Here is a 22,755-nt window from a genome sequence, read left to right as displayed (position 1 = left end):
TTAGCGACCCAACCAGTGTGAACCCAGCAAACAAGCTTGCTAGAAGTTGGGGTGAGATGTAGTTTGATCCTAGCTTGTCCCTACAGATTGAGGAGCAGGGAAGTCTCCAGCCTGCCACTTGGTTGGTCTCAAAGTACATTGAAGTGCTCCTTGTGATTGTTGCTTTTAGTGTATGAAACTGAGGTTAGCAAAGAAAGTCGGAAGGATTAATGACATGGCAAATACACATCTTCCCCCTTGCCAGGCCCCACAGGGCACTGCCAGTAGATGCACGATTTGAGCTTCTCTCGCCCTCTTTTTTCCCCTCTCTCTTTTTTTTTTTTATTAGAGTGCTCTTCTGGAAAGGAATTTGCTTTTAAATGCACACATTTATTGAAGTTATTTAAATGAATCCAGCTAACGTGGGGAGTGTACTACCGCAAGGAATGGAGTGCCATTGCATGCTCCACCGTGTGGGAAGATGCTGGGAGCTTTCTCTCACACTCTCATGGTCTCAGAGCCAGGCAACCTTATTTTTATATTCATTTCTCCTCTTTTGCTCGAAGCCAAAGGCTGAAGCTTAGCCATCTAAAGCAGTAGGGCAAGAAGGAGAAGTTGGCATGATATTGACAACCAGGGGTCTACTAGTAACAAACTCCATCCAGTGTTTGCTATATTCTGCTGCTATGTTTATTTTCTCAGCTCTGTAGCCTCCGAATATTTTTTTGCTATTTATAATACTAAAGACAACACTTGGAATATGTTGTTTATGTAACTTCACTGCTTTTGGTTTATTCAGGTTGTAAATATATTGAAGGAAGAGTTTGGTGGTGTTAGTGCATCTTTCCAAATCTTCATGACTAGTTGTGTTCTACATAGCTCCTGTGTACCTTTCCAAACTCAAGAATGTATCCCTCTTGTGAATACTTGGAAAAAATCAGTGACATTTGATTAAAGAAAAATAAATTACAAAATCAAGTTGCTACAAGTGACTAAGTGGGGAAGATTGCAAAATTGGTTTAATGCCCGAAACACATTGGATTTTTTGGATTGTTTAAATTGGAACAGTGAACTCCTTAATAGTGGTAGGAGAAAAATAGATGGCACTAAGAAATATGCTATAAAATAGCATTTTTAAAAATAGTGTAGTCTAAAAGTAGAAATTGCAGTTGTTAATTGGATTCAGTTTAGTGGAACTATTAGGGTAAGTATAGCAGCATCTCTTCCAAGTAATGCTTCAAAAAGTAGTGAACATATTTATGGAATCCAGTTACTGTGTATCAGCCTACTCCAGTTTACTTGTCTATTGCTTTCTGATATGGCTTCCAAAGTAGGGGTTTTCTTTTCATGTATTTAAACATGTTTCAGTTTGGAAGCCCACCCCTAGTTAATGCTTTTGTATTTCAAATATAAATTTCCAGTATAGAAAGGAGAATATATTTTCACTTTTTTCCTAGGAATTTTGTTCTTCCTCTGAGGATAGTCTTTCCCCCCTAATGAAGCAGTGTGCGCTAGGTATGTGTGGAAATTGAGAACTACGAAGTATAGTAATGTAGGTTCAGATTATTTCCACTAACAAAACACACATTTTTTTTCTTGTCTTTATGGTGGTCTTACCAACTATGTAATAGAACAAAAGCTTCATTGTTGTCTTAAGTTTGGAGGTAGTCTGAATTTAATTTAACACCTGTGATTATTTGTATATTTTGAAAAATAACTGCCTAGATTTAAGGTTATTCCTTTTTGTGCAGTGCAGTCTGTTTTCTTCTTCTTCTTTTTGTTTTTAAATACAATCTACCAATTAATTTTGGCATATAGGCTGAAGTCTGTATGCCAGAATTGTTGTACCTTTTATAGTTTTAAATGCAAGTAGAGGGGAGAAATATCAGGATGACTGTTCTTGGTGTCCCTTGGCATAAAGGGTGGTGAAGACACCAAAATTGCAGCTATCAGTCTGCTTTTTACTTTCTTTCTTTTTCTTTTCCCCCCATGGGGTTTAAGAAAGGAGGAAGGAAAGAAAAATTCAGATGAAACTATGTTTTCATTTATTCATTCGGCTAATGGAGAAATTGATAATTAATTGGTGAATTTGTTCAAATTTCTTTTGACTTGACCAGAATCAATCTTTGCCCTCAAACTAAGTGACCCTCTTTCCTAAGATTACTTTACTCCATCTGTTTTTTTGTGGTGTGACATGAGCTACTTGGTTTCTGGATGAACAGGAGTCTTGTCCAGAGAAACAGGGTGGAAAACACCAGCAAAGCTCCTGCTTCCTCCTCTCTATATTATCTATTGAAAAGTCTTCTGTGTCCAAGCTGGGGAGGGCTGCTACTGAGCTCGGATAGGCAAAGCCTTCCCCTGCAGCATCCAAGTGAATCTCCCTAGCTGTTGCAGAAACAGTCTACCTCTATTCAGCTGTCTTGACAAATTTAGCAGGGCAAGAGGGATGGAATAGTTCATTTTAATTGTCTAACTAATTTAAGGCTTTTGCAACGACACCTTTCTGGGAAAGGAAATGCTATGACAGTATTTCTGGCACTAGGCTAGCTGCTCCCTTAGTCAATAAGGCTATGGATGGGCGAATCTGACGCAACTGCAAAAAGGCAGTACATTGGACCATTTATTTCCAAGGAGGAAATCGGTGTGTCAGGTTTATCTGGAAAATTCTCTTCATGATTAAGCTAGTGGCCAAAGTAGCAGGCGTTCATGAAGGTGGCAAGTTGTAGTTCACTTCCAACACTTGCCACGTTGCGTTGATCTGCTCGGAAATGGTACTGGAGCTGAGGGACAGTTGTGCTGCTGCTTGAAATGATGATGTTCAACTGCAACCACAGCGCAGTCATGAGATAGCCCAAATACTGGAGATGGTGATTGCTTTCCTTCAACTGAGTCCCTTATTAAGCCATGTCTTCTGTTTTGTGTGTAATAAAATACTGCTTTTTAATTGGTTTTGTCAGATGAGTCTGTTATGGCTGCATTTCAATGACTGTGTATGGCCAATTCAAATATACTATTTCCCCCCCCCTCCAAACATAGTGGAACACAAATGCTGTACTGTGTAATGGAAATTCCTCTGCTGTGCACATCGGGTAGATCTGAATTTGAAATTAGCATGTCAGTTCATTGCTTTGCCATGATACAAGCTTCTCTTGTTAGTCCCTCTCCTCATTTTGCATATGTCAAACTAAAAGCACTCCTGAAGTGGCAGCTTCAGGATTAAGTAAGTGGGCATTTTTTGGCTCAATTATGGCAATTAGTGTTCAGTCATAGTGCATGTTTAAACTCAAGGGTTGACATGTCAACATTTTGCTCTAGCTTAAAGTAGGACTGGTTTTGGTCAGAGAAGTGAGTGTTTAATATATTGGTCATTACAATGGAAAGCTTAGTAAATTAACTGAACATAGGGTGTTGAGAGATGCTGTTCTTCAGTTTGACTTTTTTTGGCAGATAATGAAGTCTAGAACCAGGGAAGGAGGGGAGAAGAGGAAGGAAAGCATGTGTATGGACTTGATATGAAGTTATTGCACTGTCGTGCCTCAAACGAGCCATGTTGTGCCTTTTCTTTTTTCCAGCAATGCCATGGGGGCAGCATCGATGTGTGCCCCTGCTTCTGGTAGGAGTAAAGACTTGGGTGTGAGAAAACAGCAAAGATGTTGCTTTGTAAAATCTATTTAAAGCCTGACACTGTGCAAACTCAGCAGCAACAGAAAACTTGAGTCTGTCAAATACTTCTCTCCTACCTTACTTACATCGATGCTACAAGTGCCACTGGTGCTACTGACTGTAAATCTACCTAGATCTAGAAGCACTATAAAGAATTCAGCATTTTAAATGTGCAGCATGGCAGTGCTCCATAATGGAAGTGCACCAACCCATTTTTCAATGGGGATAGTGGGAAGCGAGTGGCCAGAGATGAGAGGTAGACTAAGATCTTAACTTTGAGCAAATGCCTGCTAGTTTGGCTTAGTAATGTTCTGTCCTTGACAGTGCTCCATGAAGAGAAATGCGACTAGCATTTTGTAAATGAACATGTTTACAAAGGAGGAAGAAAATATCTCTTTCCTGCCAGTTGTCTTAAATTAATCTCTTAACTTTAACTAAGCTTATGGTGTCTGTCTTTCAGCTTTTCTTTAGATGTGATTTAACAATGAACTCTCCTTGGTGGATTATTTGACATACACTATGTGCATTTTCAGCTTCGGTATGAGCATATCCAATACTGGATGTACTACTCATCCTCCCTTACATACTATATAGATGTGTTAACTAGTTTGGTTTGTGTCCTTAGTAATTAGATTACTCACAGAAGACCCTTAATAAAGACACATTAAAGCATACATTAGGGCAGTAGAGATGTAATCCAGATATGTTTAGGGGGAGAGGGGGGTGATTCTCTCTCCCTACCCCCCCCGCCCCTTTGACCCAGGGCAATTATACACAGGAATGTGTGCGGAAAACCTTGAAGCTGAACACTGCATTGGAGTTAGTTAATGTATTTCTTAGCTTCCTTCACCACTACCCCACCCCAGTCCTCTTTCCTCTGTGTATTAGCTTGATCTTCTGTAATTTTATCTCAAGATTGTATTTGGGGTCTTCTAGTAGGTTGTAGTTTTCATTTGTTTAGTGGGCAAAAGCCCTGAGACTGTTCTTCTGAGACTCCAGAGCAGCACAGGTAAAGGCTGTAGCTTTGGTGTTTATTATTAAATGAGTTAATTCTTTTTTCATGGTTGACTTGAAAATTGGAATGGTTGCATTTTGGTGTTTCTCCAGCAGCTTAGTTATTTTGACTTAATCTTCCTGTCTTCAGTACTATTTTTGCACTTACCTAAATACTGGAAAAAAAATGTAATTTCTAAAGGCCCCAGAGTCCACTACTTGGAGCACTGTTGTTTGTATTTGCAGTTGACTTTGAGGAAGATGTGGGACAGCTGTTCCACCACAGAATCACCCCAAATTTCAAGGCAGTATATCTGTGGCCTAAATCTACAGTTAACTTCAAGATAAATGCAGGATTATGGGTTTCAGTTCTAGATTCAAGACTTTTAAGCCCTTTCTCTCAAAATAGAGGAATAGGAAGGTATAGTGTTTTAAAATGTGCTTTTTTTTTTTTTTCTGGCTAGCAGCCCTCATTAACATCAGCTAGCTTACCCTAGCATCCTTTTTATTTTACAGTTCTCCCTCTAGAGATACATTAGTCATTGTTTCTGCACAGTAGCATTTTTTTCCCTGCAGCAGTAATTGGATTGCAAGATTTCATTTAGTCTCCATCTAACTCTGTTCCAAACTTCTTCTGCCTCCAGCATGGCACAGGGTGTTCAAAAATCTGTGATAACTCTGTCCGTGACTTTTCCATTTTTTTTCTTCCGCCATCTTTGCACCAAAATACCAATAGAGAGCACAGCATTCCCTTGCTTGCTACAAGCCTTTGTGAATGTTAAGTGTGTTTGTAAACTTTAAATGTATTTATAACCTGTCTTTTGGAGTAAAATCCACACTTCACTTACAACCCCCATTGAAATACAGTACGAAGGCACTACTTACATTTTCATGTTGAGTTTTGGTCAGTGGCATTAGTTTGATTTAGGCAATACTAAAGGTGCGAGCCACCATCCTCAGCTGGTGAGGATTTCTGAGAATTTTTTGGCATTAAAAATTTTTAACTTGTTTAATGCTCGATGTGTTTTCTGTCTGTGTTTTCTGGTGGGGGGAGGACAAAGTGCTTTGATGTAAGAAAGTGCTGGGCCGATGCGGAGGCTGCAGATGCACTGGCACATGCTGTCAGAGATTACTTTCACGTGGAATAGCAGCGTTCATAGGTGCAGTTTTGCTTCCATCGCCGTGTTATATAAAAGCCTGCTCACACAAATAAAGGACTTGAGCCTTAACGAAGGGAAAATGAAGTCCAAATAAAATGTCCTGGCATAAACCATGCCAGAAAAGAAACTTCCTCCCATCTATCGGAATCTGACACAGATCTTTCCATTCATCCTTTTACTTGCCTTTAGGCATACCTCCCAGTGGTTGTTAGGCAACCATAATAATGTTGCTGAACATGCAGGCTGGCTAATTGGATTGTCCCCTTCTTGGGTTTTTTGTTCAAACAGTCTTGGTCATCTTTAATAAGGCAAGCACATGCAAGTTGCTTCGTTGGCTGATGAGATAAACCAAGGGGCTTTTAAGAGTTCCGTGACACATCAAGGACAAAAGTTTGAAATCTGTGCGAGCTTTGGCATCGTACTTGAGAGCGTAAGAATTTGCCTCTGTCGCTACAGAAGTCTTGCTAAATTCTACTTTAATTCAGCACGTTTCCCAGTTGTATTCAAACCAGCCTATTCTAATGAGAATTTTTGGTTGAAAGGCAGTATCTACTCACATGAATGGAGCTGAGCTGTACCACAAAAATTTAGTGTTCAAATAGGCTGAGAATTTCCTGCACCTTGTAAGCACTGTTACTAGGGTAGTCTTACTAGCAAGAAAGGTGTTCAGAAAAATAGCAACGCTGTAGTACAGGATGAGATGTCACGGAAGAGATGACATGTATTATAAGGATGGCAAGGGTTTGTTCTGTGTTACACTCGTAGGAAAGTACATTTAGTATGTTGTTCAGGAGGGCCTATTTCTCTATGCCAGCTTAACGTGAGTGAATTCTTGCAAGTGGTGTTGAACTTGTGTCTAGTGGTTTCCCTGGTTGTTCTGAGTACATAAACTAAAAATACATGTGATTTGCATTTACATAACCAAACTTACCTTGTATTAATTATTGCAAGGCAACTTGGTGTGGTTTATGCTCCACTTATTTGTCTCCTCTTTTTTTTATTTATTTTTATTTTTTCTTATCTCATTGTAGATTCACCAAATTGAAGAGCCTTAACCTTTCCAATAATAATTTAGGAGACTTCCCACTGGCAGTCTGCAGTATCCCAACCCTGACTGAACTCAACGTGTCCTGCAATGCCCTCAGAAGTGTTCCAGCAGTTGTAGGCGAGATGCACAAGCAAGTACTTTCTTAAAACTTAACGTACACGGACTGATAATATAGACAACAAGCAGTTTCATGACTCTCTCTATATATAATCTTGATATGAGAAACAGTTTAAACCTACAGGGTTTTGTCAGAGCAGACTGGCTTGTAGATGTGTATGGAAGCAATTGTGAGCTGCGGGTGGAGGAGACGCACCCTTTGTGTCTTGAAGCTCTTCCAGGCCCCAGTATTTGACACAAGGGTCACCTTCATGGTGAAGATAATCTTTACACCCCCTTGCTTATGTGCTTCAGCCATCACACAAGTTGCAGTTCTGGAGCTGTTTGAAGATACGATACAACTGTCTAGCACAACCTGCATTTCATAGTTGCAAGACTTTTAATTATTTGGTTGCTATCTTCGGTAGTAGATGTTAAAGTGTTATTCCTTAACATTTTTCTTTCTTCTGCCCTTTTGTATATTTTATTTCATTGTAACTGCAGCAGATTTGTGTGTTTATACGAAGGAAATGTGATTTAACAGGTCACTCACTTTCTTCACTCTCCCTTCCCCTCCCCCGCCTTTAATAGCTTGCAGACATTTTTGCTGGATGGCAACTTTCTGCAGTCCCTTCCTGATGAATTGGAGCATATGCATCAGCTCAGCTACGTGAGTCTGTCCTTCAACGAGTTCACCGACATTCCAGGGGTGCTGGAGAAGCTGACTGCCATGGATAAGCTCTGTATGTCAGGAAACTGCATGGATACCCTGAACCTACAGGTGTTAAAAAGGATGCCTCACGTTAAACATGTGGATCTAAGGTAGGTATTTGAAAAAGGGGAAGAATAAGTGGGTCTAAATTATTGGTGTTGAAATGGTTTCTCTTTGGCTGTCAGAATAGCCCCCGGGTATGAATCTGTTGTGTTAGTCCGTTGAACCATGTTCCTGGCAGTATTGTGTAACTCAAAGCACTTGCCGGGACTTAGCACTCTTCTTTGAGGAAGAGGTAGCATTTAGGGGGATCGATAGTTCGGGAAAATGAGTGGGGGAAATTAAGATTTATACCAAAAAACCCCAAACAAAATAGAGCCTGGGACACTGGTGACTCCTGCAGTTCTCGTTGGTGCAGTGTTAATATAATATAAATGATAGTCCCTGACTCGAAAAGCTTCTGTCTGAAATTACAGATGCGTGATATGAAGAAAAGGGCAGTGAAAGTGACAGGACAAAAATAGATATTTTAATATTTCTTGGTATGTTAAAAAGCCTAGTCCACCATGGGTAACGTTATTTTATTGATGCCTTCAGGAGAGTCTAAACAGATCCTTATTACAAATGCCTCTGGTATGAGGTGTTTCTTTATTCTTACAGTCTCTGGGGAAGCCAGCTTCTGCAATCAGCGGGGCAAGGCTCAATTCAGAGCCTTGACCATGAGGTCCAAATAATGATGAAATTTAGAACCACTTAATTAAATTAAGCTCTTCAAGCTAAAACTTAGTGGACCATACTGCTGTGTAGCTGTCAGACTTTGCAATCAAGGAAGGGCCAGCATAAGTTAAAGAAGCAGCTAGAATAGATGGATGAATTCTGAAGTGTATATGGTGGGGTTAAAATATGTCTGTGTGTTTGTATGTATGTTAAAAGCAAATAAACTGGCCTTAGTGTAGGGATGCTGTGGCTGAGCTGGCCATGAGTTCCAGTGGTGCAGTTCCAGCCCTCTCATTGTCTGCCACATCCGTTCTGCACCGAGCAGTGAACAGAGGTTCTTTGTAACGCTACCTGGAATAGTAGATGTCGAACGTGTTTGTAAACTGTACTTGGTGCACAGTGAAGTGCTTTGCCGTGGTGAAATCAGAAGGAAGCACTGCTTGTAAACTGAAAACAGAAAAAGTAGGCTGTGGTATTGGAGGGGGCATATTACTCGTTTTCTTTTAACTGGAAAATGTAGCTACTCTGAAAACACAGCTGTTCTACAGAGGGCAACTCTTTGAAAGCAAGAGTAACAACAAAACTGCAGGTATATGCCGTTATCCTCACTAGGGAGGCTCAATGGGCCAACAGAAGTTACTATACCGATTTGAGTGTTCTGGTCAGAGCTGAGAACTTGAAACTGAACTCTTTGGAGTGCTCTGCCATCTCAAATGTTGCTGGGTTATAGATAATCTCATTTCAACTGTAACTTCTGGGGAAACTGCTGCGTATTGGCAGCGTCAATGCACTGAAGTGAAGATGTGATAAAACCTGTTCTCTTTATCTGACAGACCCACTTGTCTTGGGGTTTTGTTTTGTTTTCTTTCAACACCCGTTTTCAGGCCTCTGAATTTGCTTGCTATGGAACATGGCAAAGTGAGAGGAAAATAGGGGAATTCATAAATCTCAATTTGGCCTTTCAGTAAGGCAAGAGACTCCAATATCTGCAGGTTACTCGTATCTGCCAGGCTTTTCCAGCAGATGCTCATGGTAGGCCAGCAGGAACTGTAGAGGTTTTGTTCTTTTCCAAACTATTGGGCACAAATAACAGCCAGATCATCTTTTATTTTTATAGACACAGTAACAGTAATACTTATGTTCTTGCAGAGCCTTTTATCAGTAGTTTTCAAAGTAATTTAGAAAGGAACTTGGTGTCATTATTCCTTTGTCATGATGGATAAAACAACAGAGCTGATCCATCCTGCTTTTAAAATACCATAACAAAGGGGAAAATATTTAAAATCAACCTTGATCAGAACCTGCAGGCATGCTAGTTTAATCCAGCACAACCGATTGTAGAGTGAGCATTGGTTTGTCAGCAGGAGCCTGCCATGTAACTACACTTAATCTCCTTTTTTTGTCTGCAAGATTGAATTCAATTAGGAGACTGGAAGCCGACGAAATAGATTTTCTGCATCATGTGACCCAACTGGATCTCAGAGACAACAGACTTGGGGAGCTGGATGCAACAGTTTTTAACAATGTTGAAGTGTTACACTGTGAACGGAATCAACTGGTAACTCTCAAAATCAGTGGATATTTTCTCAAAGCGCTGTATGCTTCCTCAAATGGTAAGTGCATTTTCAGGGCAGCTGTGGTGTTGTCATCTGACTTCTGGTTTTCGTATGTGGTTCTGTGTGGGGTGCTTATGGAGTGCAGTGCACATAATCAGGAGGCTCTTGGCACGACCCTTGGATAAAAGGTTTTTGCATGTGCTGTGTCACGCTACTACCAATTCTGAGCTTAGAAGTGACTTTCAAATAACAGTGGGCTACTGATTTGGAGGTTTCAAAACTGTGAAAATCTTAAAATTTGGGCTGAAATTCCTCTCTGTCAGCAGGGAGGGCTCTTGAAGTTGTCAGTTCTTTGCATTGTATTAATGTGTTGCTTTATCAAGGCAAATAGGGAATTTATTGCTTTTTCCAAGGTTTGAGAAAGTTTGAACAAGTGGCCATTTGTGAGACAAGCTGAAACAATATATAATTTTGCTACTACGTCTAGCTGTTTACTCTGGCCAGAAAGCTACAAAATCTATAATGAATAACTTCATTTGTATTCAATAATAAAAATAATGCAGTATTTTCCAGTTGAATAACTCCTGTGTTCCATGAATAGGATTTGTTTGATCTGTCTCTGGAAGCTCCTGTTACTTAAAATACTTAGTTTTCACCACCATTTTTATTGTTTGGAGTGGTTTGGTATGGAATAAACAAAATGCAAGCTCAAAGACCTGTGAATTTGCTGAACAGTCTGCACTGCCTTTAAAAGGCTGTCATCTTAATGATATCCAAGCCTGTGCCTTCATTAAGTATTCATGCCAGGATCTTTGTAGCTGAGAAAAGTTAACAATCTGAGCATGTGCTGTGCAATGTGAGCTGAGAACCCAAGTCAACCCGTATCTTGCAATCAACTGCCAATTTGGTCTTGCTGTTCCTCCTGGCTATCCTCTCTTTGCACCTTCAGCCACATTGTTTTAGTCTCATCTTCCAAAGGAACCGTGATGCTTGTTACATTTTCACTTTAGTGGATTTTCTGTAGGCTTAAATAAATGTCTGCTGGTTTTATTTCAACCTTAATGCTAAGCATTAGCTACCTAAAAACCTCAGAATATGAAATATTATTGAAGGAATCAAAATATAACATTACTAGCAGTAGTTGAGATGCTATGAAAGGTCTGTAAGGCTGCCTGAACCAGCAACTCCACGGGGATGCAAAGGCTCATGTAACATGTTGAAAAATACTCTGGATCTTCCCATGACCTGGAGGACTCTGGGGTATTCTGTAGCTTGCTGTTCCAGAGTGGGGAGTCTCGCTTCCATGCCTGTACCATTAGTGACCAGTGAAAAGAAGTAGAGCAGGTTTGTGACTGACTATTCTGGGCAGAGTGTGGCAGAGGTGAAGTTACAGCTCTGGGACAAAAATGGAAAAATGAGAATTTGCCATGAAACATTTAAAATCCTCAAGTTTCTCCTCTCTGATCAGTTATGCAGTGTCTGTCATAGCAAATACAATGTAATATAGCAAATGTACTTGGACATAATAAAGAAACAAAACTCATTTCACAAAGGTCCAGATCCTCAGAAGTTTTTTAGGTTGCTGACTTGTTCTGAAATATCTGGGTGTTAGCTGCTTAAAGTAACTCTTATGGAACAGCCATTTAAGTGCAAATCTTTACCACCACTTTTGTTTTTATTTATTTTTTCCCCTAGAACTTGTTCACCTTGATGTGTATCCAGTTCCTAATTGCCTGGCTTATATGGATATTTCTAGGTAAGTATGCTTTTTCTTGGGCCTGTGAAATGTACATCAATGAGGCTTATGGAAAAATGACATTCACTGGTATTTTACTGGGAAGGGAGTGGGGGCAGGAATTGGACCTTGAGATATGATAAGACTGATTTTCAGAGTTAGAGATGGGCTTTTTCTCTACCGGCCATTTCTTCCTTGTTTCCTTTTTATAGATTTACTTTTTAAATTCTTTTTAGTGCTAAAAGCAAAGCGTGCCTTTATAGTTAAAGGAATGGAGTTTCCCTGATTTAAAGATTTCCTATCTTACAGAGATACAACACGATGATTCAAACGTGCACCAATGAGAGACATGTACAGAAGTTCCTTTCTGGATATGTCTGTGTCACAAGCCCAGTGTAGATGATGGTTTGATAGTTTACTCATCAGTATGGCAGCTCCTGCAGCTCATGGTTGTTCTCTGCAGCCCTGGCTGCTGCAGGGGTGTCTGCAGTTGCCATTTGAATGCATCTGTAAATCTCACCTTAAGGAGGGAGGTGGGATAAGGAAAGTAATGGAAAAGGGGGTGGTTTAGTTTGTTTTACAATTTAAGGTCTGAATCAGGAAAACACTTTGTACCTGTGCTTAATGTCTGTCTTATTTAAGGAATTACTCATCTGCATGTTGAAGTGATAATCTCGTTCATTAAAAAACCTGCTTAAAGCACTCTTAGCTGTTGAGGGTGATCGTAACAATTAGTGAGTTAACCTGGGCGAGTGGCCATCAACTTCAAAGTTTCATCAACCATGCAACTCCCATTGTGCACCTGAATGTAACACACAGGTGTGGCCAAATAAGTGTGATTTATTGAAAAGCATTCTTTGTAAAGCTGTGTTCTCCATTTAGCTGTAAATGAAATTGGTGCAGAATGCATGATTTTGATCACAAAACCCTTTTTGTGCCTCAGTTCAGTGACAGCATTGTTGACTAAATGGGTAGGGTGTCTAGCTTCTTGGCTCGCTTGGAATTTGGGAAATCTGTTTGAGATTGAAAAGGAAGCTATCTGAGGGTAAGAGGGGTTGGTTTGCTATCGCATATTTTGGTTAAAGGCTATTGCATGAACGAACTATAGGTTACAAGTACATGAATGAGCATGAACATTGATTTATGTTCATGCTGTGTAAGGGTCCTATTGCTGAACTCCAAGTCTGCAAGTGCCTGGATATTATTTGATGCTCAGTTTTGCATCTGTGTATGCTAACTGAAGTAGTGGTTATGTGAATGCACATGCACACAATCTCCTCCATGTATTTTGCGCTGCTAATTTTTATCTTTAAGGCAGGATACACGGATGCCCCACTGTGCCTAGCTGCATGTTTTCAGTGCAATATTTGGAAAAACTTACCTCTAAGAACTTCATTTTTAGAAGGGTTAGTTTCTGTGAAGACAAATGCAAGAAAAGCAAAATGCTTGACTTTAAAGATACACACAAAAAAATATTTTGCTCTATTCAGTGAGATAGCTGAAGAGTGGTAGAGTGGGTTTCAGGATTGAATTCATGGGGGATCGAAGAGATGTGTTCCAACTGTGTAAGGTGTGAATATTTTCTGAGGAGTATCTCTCAAATTTTCTTCTCCATGGAGAGACTTCTTTATCCTTGATACTCTGATACTCTTAATACTTCTTCCCTGATAATTTGGAAGCAGCTTTTTCCATTTTCTTAGTGGCTGCACGTCTAGGGAGATGATAATGCTGTTAGCTTTCTTGCCACCTAATTCAGGACCTTACTACACTGGTAGTGCCCTTAGGGAAGGAGGGGTGATACCATCTCATAGGAAACATATTATGTAGCAGATTTATTTCCTGCAACTATCTGTATCTCTCTTGAGGCTGTATTCTTAATAGTCTTTACATCTCGATTATCATTTAGTTATACCTCTTTGTGTTCTTTATTCATAGAAATCACCTGGAAAACCTGCCTGAGTGGGTATGTGACAGCAGGAAACTGGAAGTGTTGGATGTTGGCCACAATCAGATACGTGAGCTGCCTGCCCGGTGAGTCTTGTAGACCAGTTGCACAATGTGGAACAGGATAAGCAATTCAGCAATAATTGCTGATTCAGTGTTTAGCTTGTTCCAGTGACTGTCAGGCCCGTTTTATCTTTTGTTTGATTTTATTTTTACCTTGTGGGGTGTCGTCATGCCTCAAGCTTCCACCCAGCCTTTCTTCTTTTACTTTCATGCGGAGAAAGCAGTGCCTTTGAACTCCAGGTGGAAGTTTTGAAGCTGTTCATGTGGCTGTTCAGGCAGGAAAGCCCTTCATTTTTAATACTGAACATTAAATATTTACAGCCATACCTTTGCATGACAGTTTAGAGATCCAGAACTTGTAACTTCAGTGGTGCCTAGAGACTCCAGTTCACAGCCCTGTTTGAGTGAAAAAGGGCTGAGGGGAGAAGGTAAAGCCTCATCAAGCAAGTAGAGCAATCGCCTTCACTACAAAGATGATCTCTTTTCCAGGGGTCTAAACTTAAAATTGATAAATACAAATGACAGGAAAGCAAGTGAACAGGCAGGAAAATAAGAGTTGAGTTTAAATAATGAATGGCTCTTACTAGTTTTTTCTAGAGACCTGTTCAAAGTGAGTATACTGGTCAGGTGCTGGTATTGAGAATTTTTAAGTCCCTGACTTCACTGGAAGAGAGGTGTCATTCTTGGTTGCTCTGCGTGCTTCAAAAGAGATGTTGTGAAAGGGAGAACATACTGGGCGCAAAGGGTGAAATTGCGTCGAGATGTGCAGAGCCACTGAAGATTGTAGACAGCTAGTATATGATGAGCTATTAAGTATTTTCCTTATGGAGCTTTACAGCACAGAAGAGCATCAGAAACCAAAAAGGTTAGTTTTGTTTGGGTCAGATGAATGTGCCATATGGTGTAAACGAGCAGTTTTAGTGTCATAAATGGAAAGAGAATAGATTTCAGAAATGTGGGCAGAGAAGGATGTGAGGAGATTTACGGAGCAAACTAATGGGCTAACATACAGACTATTAATCCTTCTGTTTTTTCACACAAAGTGAAACTGCCTTCTCAGAAGGTGGGGGGAGCAAAAGTTCATTTGCCTTTCATTTGCACTTCATAACAGCAAGGAGTATCAAGGCATACCGGATATCTTTGGGAGATTAATGATTAGCTGAAATTAGGTACAGTCAACATCCCACTTGTCTCTCCTGCCATCTTATCATTAACCCCAGGAAATAGCTTATCTTTGAAAGCTCTTCTTTGTAGTATGTGTCTAGATAGCTTAGCTCCTAATAAGTCAGCTCAGTTTTAAGGCCCAGTTCAAAACACAGGCTTTGAACGGCTGTTAAACTTTAGGGAAAGTGGGGTCTCGATTCAAATGCAAATGGCTTAGACATATAGACCTACTGTTAAGTATCAGGTAAATACTAGTGCCTAGTAAATATGTTCATGTGCACTGCTGTGTGCTTTTCCTTCTACATAGAATGGCACTCTGAAAGCCTGTGAAGTGAGTGAGCAGGACTCTCCTAGGAGAATGCTTGCAACTCTAACCACAAATGTTCAAGCCTTGACTGACCAGCAGTTTCCTGGAAGCCTGAAGGCTGCACCTAATCTAAACAAACTACAGTTGATGCTCTGTGCGTTTGCCTCTTGAAACAGAAAAATGATCTTTGAAGACAAAGAGTTGAAGCAGTTGAGATAGAGGACTGTGTACTAATGTTTGTCTCAATTAAAGAAAATGGGAACAATGTACACTGGGCTGTAATGCAGCCATTTCTGCTTTAAACGTACTGAAAAATAACAAAAAGGGTACTTAGTCTTAGCTATGCGGGATAGATTCATTGTCATAAAACTGACATTGCCAAAGATTCCCCAAAGAAAATGGAAATGCTTAAATTAAGAGTTGCCAAAATGACCTTGCCACCACCAGTGAACAAGATGTCTGTATGTATTTTTGTTCCTTTTTGTCTTTTTTAAAAGATCTATTTGTATTCAACATTGTGTTCTAGTTGCTTACTAAGGGAATTGGTAGAACGCTTTTACCAAACCATGCTTTCTCAGAAGATGCTGAGCGGCGTGCTTGTCCTTAGAACTTTTTGATCCCATCAAAACTTACAGTGGGAGTTGGACAAGTGGGAAGGCTGCCCATAGGGAAGAGCAGTCCCAGCATCCTGGTTCCCCACCCAGCTTGAGAACTAGGTGTCCCAGGCTCATCAGGAGCTTGCTTAGTTAAATGCTGGTGGTTCAATCTCTCTTCAGGCAGCCCGGTTCCTTTGGTGCTTGTGTAACTCGGACAATAAGAGAAAACAAACAAACAAGATCCAAAGACTTGCTCAGTTCTTCTGAATTATTTATAAAATATATTTTCATGGAAAAGCTAATTGCTAAGGTTTTTGCCATGACTTGAACTTTTTTTATTTTAAAATGGCACTGCCCCCACCCATCTAAAAAAACCTGTGAAGTGATAAAATTTTTTGGAGACCTTGTCAACCAATTCTGCTTTTTCCTGTAATGTCTGGTATTGGTGATACTGGCCAGTCTTGATTAGGAAAGGAAATAGAACAGAAAGGCAAATCCGTAACTGAGAGAGATTTTCAAGTAAAAGTGGAGTGAAACAAAAATGGTTAAATGATGAAAACATAATAGATACGCTTATCACTGTATGATAAGTCTTTTCACCCTGTGTTGAGCCTTCTGGAATGATACAGCTGGCTGTTGACTTGTATCCATGGTTATAATGCAGACAATCCAGCCAACTGAGATAACTGTTAACACTAGCGCACAGATATGGAGTATGACTCTATTTGTCAAGGGGAAAATACTTAGCATACTTCATTGATTATGTTGGCACAATAATCCGATGACCTGATGTATTGTAGGGAAGAGGGGCAGGGGAAGGCTCTTTATGTGTATTTGGGTCATTGTAACAGAGGGAAGAAGATTTTTGCTTTAATGCTGAGTAATTTGAGTGTCTTTGATTGAAACAGGTCAGCATGATGCACAGGCTCGCCAGATTAAACAGTATGGTAGTGGGAATGTAAGCCAGGTGGCAGATGAAGAATAATCTTTTTTTTCTTAATTTGCTGAAAGTGGTTCTCATTCAAAATCGAGAGCTGCTCCATTTTGAGGTCTTTAGGTGCAGGTTTTAAACTCCTTATTACGTTGTTTATACTGCAAATTTTAGCTTTACTATTTGATCAAAACAGCTGTTTGTTCTTGTCTCTTTATGTTGCCCTCTTCTCCCCCTCCCCTTCTCCCCCAGCCCCCCAAAAAATGGAGCAGGGGGATGGGACTCGAGGTCATCTGTTGCTTGTAAAAGCTCAAGAAAGTAAAGCCGATTAGATAAATTTCATTCGCTGTAGAACTGGAAAGGAGGCTTTATGTTAGTCTGGTATTAACAGAAAAGGAAAACGGGGGGTGGGGAATTGCATTGGATTATGAGTCAGCATATGATGAATAGAGCACTATGAAGCTTGTGGGGTGACTGGTGATTTCACCCACACTTCTGAAGTTCTTCCATTAGCTAGGGGGATCCCACAAGTGCTGTTTTCTGCAGCCATTGTTAGCAATTACCTCCTTCACTGTTGTGCTTCTATATTCGTGTTTTATACAGTGCAGTAAGATAACCCTTTCTCACTACTTTCACTCCTGAATCATCTTTAAACCTCCTTCCCTGTCTCTGAACAACCTTTTTAAGAAGTTGGTGGAGAGTGGGAACATATTCTTGGATCTGTGCGTAATTAATACCATGTCTGTCTGCTAATCAGTTGGCTGAATCACTTTCTTGTAATGAACTGTGATATCGCACCTAAATTCTCAAAGCAACTCTTCGGTTTAGATTTTTCTCATTTTTGGTGTTTTTTATTTCTCTAAGGTTGTTTTACAATAGTAGCTTACGTAAGCTGCTGGCAGGACATAACATGTTAGGAAGGCTACCAGATCGGCTCGAGCGAACGCAAGTGGAGGTTCTGGACGTGCAACACAACCAGCTCCTTGAGCTGCCATCTAACCTGCTTTTGAAAGCAGACAGGTAAGTATAAAGAAATTTGATCTCGACTTGGGTGTGAGGAACCTTGCTTTGTGTGTTACTTCCTAGCTGAAAGGGTAATCCGAGGTTCCCCTAATTTAAAAGTTGCCAAGCCTTTTGTGGTAAGAACAGATGTCTGCCCAACTCACCAAAACACATTCTTTTTATTCTGGTTTTGTTGCCTTATATGGTTGCTTCTTTTTCCCCACCAAGCTCCTGCTGAACACCTACTTCTTGAAATCTAGCTGTAAAGTGAAGCACATGCTATTTTCTACTACATGCACTGAGATGGGTTAGTGGCAGTTTCTTTAAATACATATTTCTTAGGCTTGTTTGATGGAGTGTGAAAGCTTTTTTTTCCCCGTTCAGTCAGAGGCTAGAACTTATTTATACCTGTCAAACAAAACAAAATCTGTGCATAAGGCTGTCAGAATAACTCAGTTATTCCCCTGTCCTTGCTTTGTGAATTTTTTATGCCTTTCAAATGTTTGTCACTAATTTAGCTGGCATCACCACTTGATCTGCTTTCTGGATTCTTATTTTTATGCTGCTGTTTCTTTAGTCTTAGAGTCTTCATAATCTTTTTTCCTGGGTATGAACATACCCTGTAAAGTGGCTGTGGGAAGGCATAGTCTGGGGATGGTGGATGGGCTCACCCCGCTTGGTGTCGGTGTTCCTTGCACCTCTGCACTTCCACAAGTAGTCATGGGATTTCTGAGTGTTCAACCCATGCATAATTTAACAGACGGTGAGATTGTGTGCTGTGGGGTTTTATTTCTGATCCTAACTGTGACAAAAGGAAGGCATAGCTCCTGGGTTTCTTGAGCAGTGGAGAAGCAAGAGGAGTGGTGATCTCACTGTCACAGCTCCTCACCCAATTAAGAGCATTGCGAAACCCCTTCTTGTATACTGTTGTTCATTCTGTCACGAACCTCTGGTTAAATTTCCTGGGATTCACAGCGTTGGGAGTTGGAGAACTAGGTTTGCAGTTGAGATGATTTCTAAATAAACTCCTAACTTGACTTAGTCTTGAACAGTAATGTTCTGAGGAATTTATAATTTAGGTTAAAAATTATCTTTCAAAAGGTGAACTTTACTAGGATGGGTTTTTTGTTCTAAAAACCAGTGCGTGATTCATTTCAGCCTTGATTTGCTTTAAAAAACCTTTAAAATAATTTTTGTACTTTGATTTGGTTTGGGGGAGTTTTTTGGGGTTTTTTTTTTTTTGTTTGTTTGTTTGTTTTTAAACAACTCTATTGTATACCTGTCCACATTCAAGCCTGTCTAGGATACCACCTTTGGAACAAATTGATCATCGGCAAAGTTATTCTGATGTTAACTTACTGTTTCAGTTGAGACTTTACATAAAAGTGCAGTCAAAGCATTGAAACTTAGCAATGTTGCTACTGTAATAGTTGTGATTATCTGGCACATTTCTGTTTAAAAGTGGTGAAATTCATAGCCTGTTCGTGTGGCAAGGATGTTTCACATCAGCAGCTGTAATTGTCTTGTGGATGACTTTGCAAACTATTGTACATTAGAGATTGTATGAACTTCAGAAATGAAACCTTGTAAAAAGCTTTTTTACAGGAAGTTGCAAAATTAGGTCAATAAAAAAAATCCTATTTACAGGTCCCAAGTTGAAATTCCTATCTGCTAACTTGGAAAGGAAAGAAACCTTTAAGTAAGTTTCAGAAAAGTACTGTCATCTTTGAAAGCAAAGAGAGAAATAATTTTGTAAAATTTGTATTAAAAACAGGTTGTAGGTCTAGGATGTAGATTAGTGTGATTTTGGCAGTGAGAGAGAAGCTGAATAAAATTTTTTGTACTGCAACTCATCTTTTTAAACTGATCTACAAAACTGTAGATGGCTTCATTATTTTTTTGTGACGCCAAAGTGAACAAGTACCGGCTAAAACCAGAATTGGGGGTAGATTTCCAGAAGTTGCTAAATGTGTGTCGAAAAGAGGTAGAATCGAAAAATATATTGAATAACAGTACTAAATGGCTGATTGAGACTTGGGGATTTTTCCCCTCTGCAGCTTTGACGTTCTGCGGCTTTCAAGCAGTACAGGGCAAGCGTTTTCAAAGTCTTCTACGGGTACCAACAAAGACACGTACCATCGTACCGTTGCAGGAGATGAACAGAGCTTACCCATTCTGGCATCTCATCACCACTGCAATCTCCCTCGTTTGTGATGATGATAGAAGCGGTTGGCTTGGGTGGGGTTTTCCCCCTTGTTCCCTACCCCTTTACTGGTTTAGATGACTTGGGTTGCAAATGGCTTGTCCATGCTGGTGCTTGTATGACTGCTGCAGAAGTGATAACTGTGAAGGAAAACAGCAGTGCAGATTAGTGCACAATGTCCGAGCTTTTAAGTTTGGAATTTCCTACAGGAAACATCTTTATTTTGTTTTCAAATGTTTGCATCTGTCAGCAGCAAAGTGTCAACAGAAATGGGTCTGGGCCAGGGAAAGGTGCTCAGGGGTTTGTTTTGTTTTGTTTTAAAAAGGTAAAATGCTTCTCTTCTCCAAGCATTCCCTGGGAAGCACAATCTGTACCGCCAGACGTGCCAAGAGAACTGAGTTTCCCGAGTGGTCTGCCACGGTCTCTACCCAGCGTGTAATGTTGGACAAATCACTTTACCTTACAGAACCTTCATCTCTCCATAAAATTACTTACCTTTTGCAGCCTTGAAAAGATTAGTTTATTTTTTTTGAAAGGTACTTGGGTCTGTGCAACCGACAGATGATATCAGTTGTCTGGATATGAAGTCTCATGCTGTGAATTATAAACGCTTTCTCCTTCTCAGTCCTGAATATTTGACGAAGTGGGTGTGAAGTGCCTTGGGCATACTTCAGCACAAGCACTGGTAGGCTTTGACATCTACAACATCTGAGGAAGGGAGGGAAGTCAGTGCATTGGTGCACGAAGAGAGAGTATCACTTTCACCCCAAACCAGGGAAAAAATACTGAAAAGCCTCTGTTCTCTTAATAGAAGAATCAACGAACATCGCTTTTCTGCCTTAATCCTTCAAAAACCAATGAAAAGGTGTCATTCTCTGCTGAAGAGTATAATTTAGGGATATTTTGTTGGTCTGCTTTTTAATTCATTTTCTATTTTAAACTGTTACTTGAGGAGAAATTGAGGACTAGCCTATGAAACATTTCTCTGACCAAGACAGAACTTGGGTTCTGTCTTATTGCACTGAAAGTATGCACATCTTGATCATGTTAGCAAGGATTTCTCTTGTAGGGTGGGGATTTTCTTGGCAAGATGAGCGCCACAGAGGCAGCCAGATAATCTCTTCATTTCTCATTACCAGATGCTGCAAAACCAGAGAATTCATGCAAGTGCTACGGCTGATGGGGAAAACTCCCAAGCTGAGTCCTGAACCTTTTTTCGTGCACCTGGGTTCCTGTAGCCTTTCATTTCTATCCACTGCTTCATCTGTTGTGATGCCTTTCCCGCTCTGTCCCATTTGCGTACACACTTTTTACTGCCTTCCTTGACCAGCTTGCAGCAAACTACTGTTTAATGGCATGAAAACAGTTCTACATAATGCTCTTTGGATCAGATGGACAGGCATTCAAGAGCTTTCGCAGAGTATGGTAGCAAAGCAGTGGCAGTGGTCGGGGGGTTTAAAAATGGAGATGCAGTGGTGAAGGGCAAGGGTTTGCCTCCTGCCTAAGCTTCCTTTCCAGTTAGTATGAATGTTTTCGGTATAAATGCTTAAAACAGCCATCGGACTATTTAAAGCAGTTGTGTGGTGAAGATGTATAGCTGTGATGTGCACAGCTTAAACCTTGGGCTTTGTTTTCTAGCGTCTGGTAGTGGCCAGCTGTGGTGGCTAAGGCAATGTCAGCTATTCAGAGCCCATCTAGGCTCTAGTATGCATGATTCTTGTTTTCAGCTTTGTTCAGCTGTTCTTACCTGTTTTGATTTTCTGTTCATTTGTTTGTTTAGATTTGATTTAATTTGTTGGGGGAGGGGGGGGGTTTGTTTGTTTATTTGGGTTTTTTTTGCTGGAGTTCTGGAAGGTGACCCAGTTAAACTTGCTCTTGTTCAATATTTGCTATTTCCACCCACTGTGACGGCTGCTTTTTGATGCAAGTATTCAGTCCTATCGTGAATGCAGGAGAAGTGAGGGAGGAAACAAAGTCAAATGAACGCAAAGAGCTATTTGAGTGTTTGATGCACGTACTTTTCTTGCAGAAATGGTTAGCTGCGTTTGTTTCTTTGCTGGTAGGTTAGGGTTTGCAAGCAGATACATTAGAAACTGGGGAAGTCCCAGTTAATGAAAAAGCTAAAGATAGGTTAGAAAGTAAGAGCTGAGGAGACAGCAGTTAAGTGGTTTTTTTGGCAGTCCATCAACAGGAAGGGGATTCACTTGAATGTTTCCGTCCTTTCTTTTTTTTTTTTTTTTTTTTTTTTGAAGAGAAGAAATACCCTCTTTTGCATGGGCTGGCAAAACTGCCTTGATTTCTCCCCCCCCCCCCCCCCCCCCCCCGCTTAGCTTACAGGATTCTTCCTCACATGCCTGCTACCACAATCATAAATTATTTTAGGATTAGGCAATCAGAAATTGAGGGCATATCTGTGCAGAAGGGACTGAAGGAGAAATTTTATATTTTCATTGCTCTGTGCTGTTGGAGATCTGGGGGCACAGGCCAAACTGGAGATCTTGATTTCTCTGCATGTTCTCTTTTTGCAGCTGCAGTATTCTTTCCAACTCTTATTAGTACTCTCAAGCTAAGCACAGTGGTTTTAATTTGCTGCTGCTTTGTCATTGGATGCAGTTGTCTGTGTTGCTCCTTTTAATGTTGAACGTCCCTAAGCTTTTTGGAGGACTTCTATTTTTCAGTGGTGGCTATGTCTTACCAGCAAGCTAAGTTTGCCAAGCTACCTCAGAAAATGGTGAGGAATTGGGATATGCTGTATTCTCACAATTGTCTATACTTAGCTTTTGTGTGTGCTAGAGGTAGGCATTGGTGTTAAAAAAATTCGAACCTTTTGCGGTTTTCAGTAGAAGATTTTTTTTTCCCTCTGATTTTGGAAGTTCAAATGGAGAT

The 22,755-nt window shown here is 40.3% G+C and overlaps 1 protein-coding gene across 1 annotated transcript in view; it reads left to right on the top strand.

The window, feature by feature from the left end:
• The window catches only part of PHLPP1 (PH domain and leucine rich repeat protein phosphatase 1), a 144,360-nt gene that overhangs the window by 100,142 nt on the left and 21,463 nt on the right, over window positions 1-22,755 (top strand). Inside the window, exons 5-10 of the mRNA XM_075493964.1 lie at window positions 6,827-6,973; window positions 7,531-7,761; window positions 9,779-9,981; window positions 11,620-11,680; window positions 13,595-13,690; window positions 17,529-17,684. Of these exons, the coding sequence (XP_075350079.1) occupies window positions 6,827-6,973; window positions 7,531-7,761; window positions 9,779-9,981; window positions 11,620-11,680; window positions 13,595-13,690; window positions 17,529-17,684 (894 nt within the window). The remainder of the gene's footprint in view (window positions 1-6,826; window positions 6,974-7,530; window positions 7,762-9,778; window positions 9,982-11,619; window positions 11,681-13,594; window positions 13,691-17,528; window positions 17,685-22,755) is intronic.

Source organism: Mycteria americana, chromosome 2 (assembly GCF_035582795.1).
Source record: "Mycteria americana isolate JAX WOST 10 ecotype Jacksonville Zoo and Gardens chromosome 2, USCA_MyAme_1.0, whole genome shotgun sequence".
Taxonomy (NCBI): domain Eukaryota; kingdom Metazoa; phylum Chordata; class Aves; order Ciconiiformes; family Ciconiidae; genus Mycteria; species Mycteria americana.
Note: the sequence above shows the minus strand (reverse complement) of the source record. Positions and strands in the feature narration are given on the sequence as shown.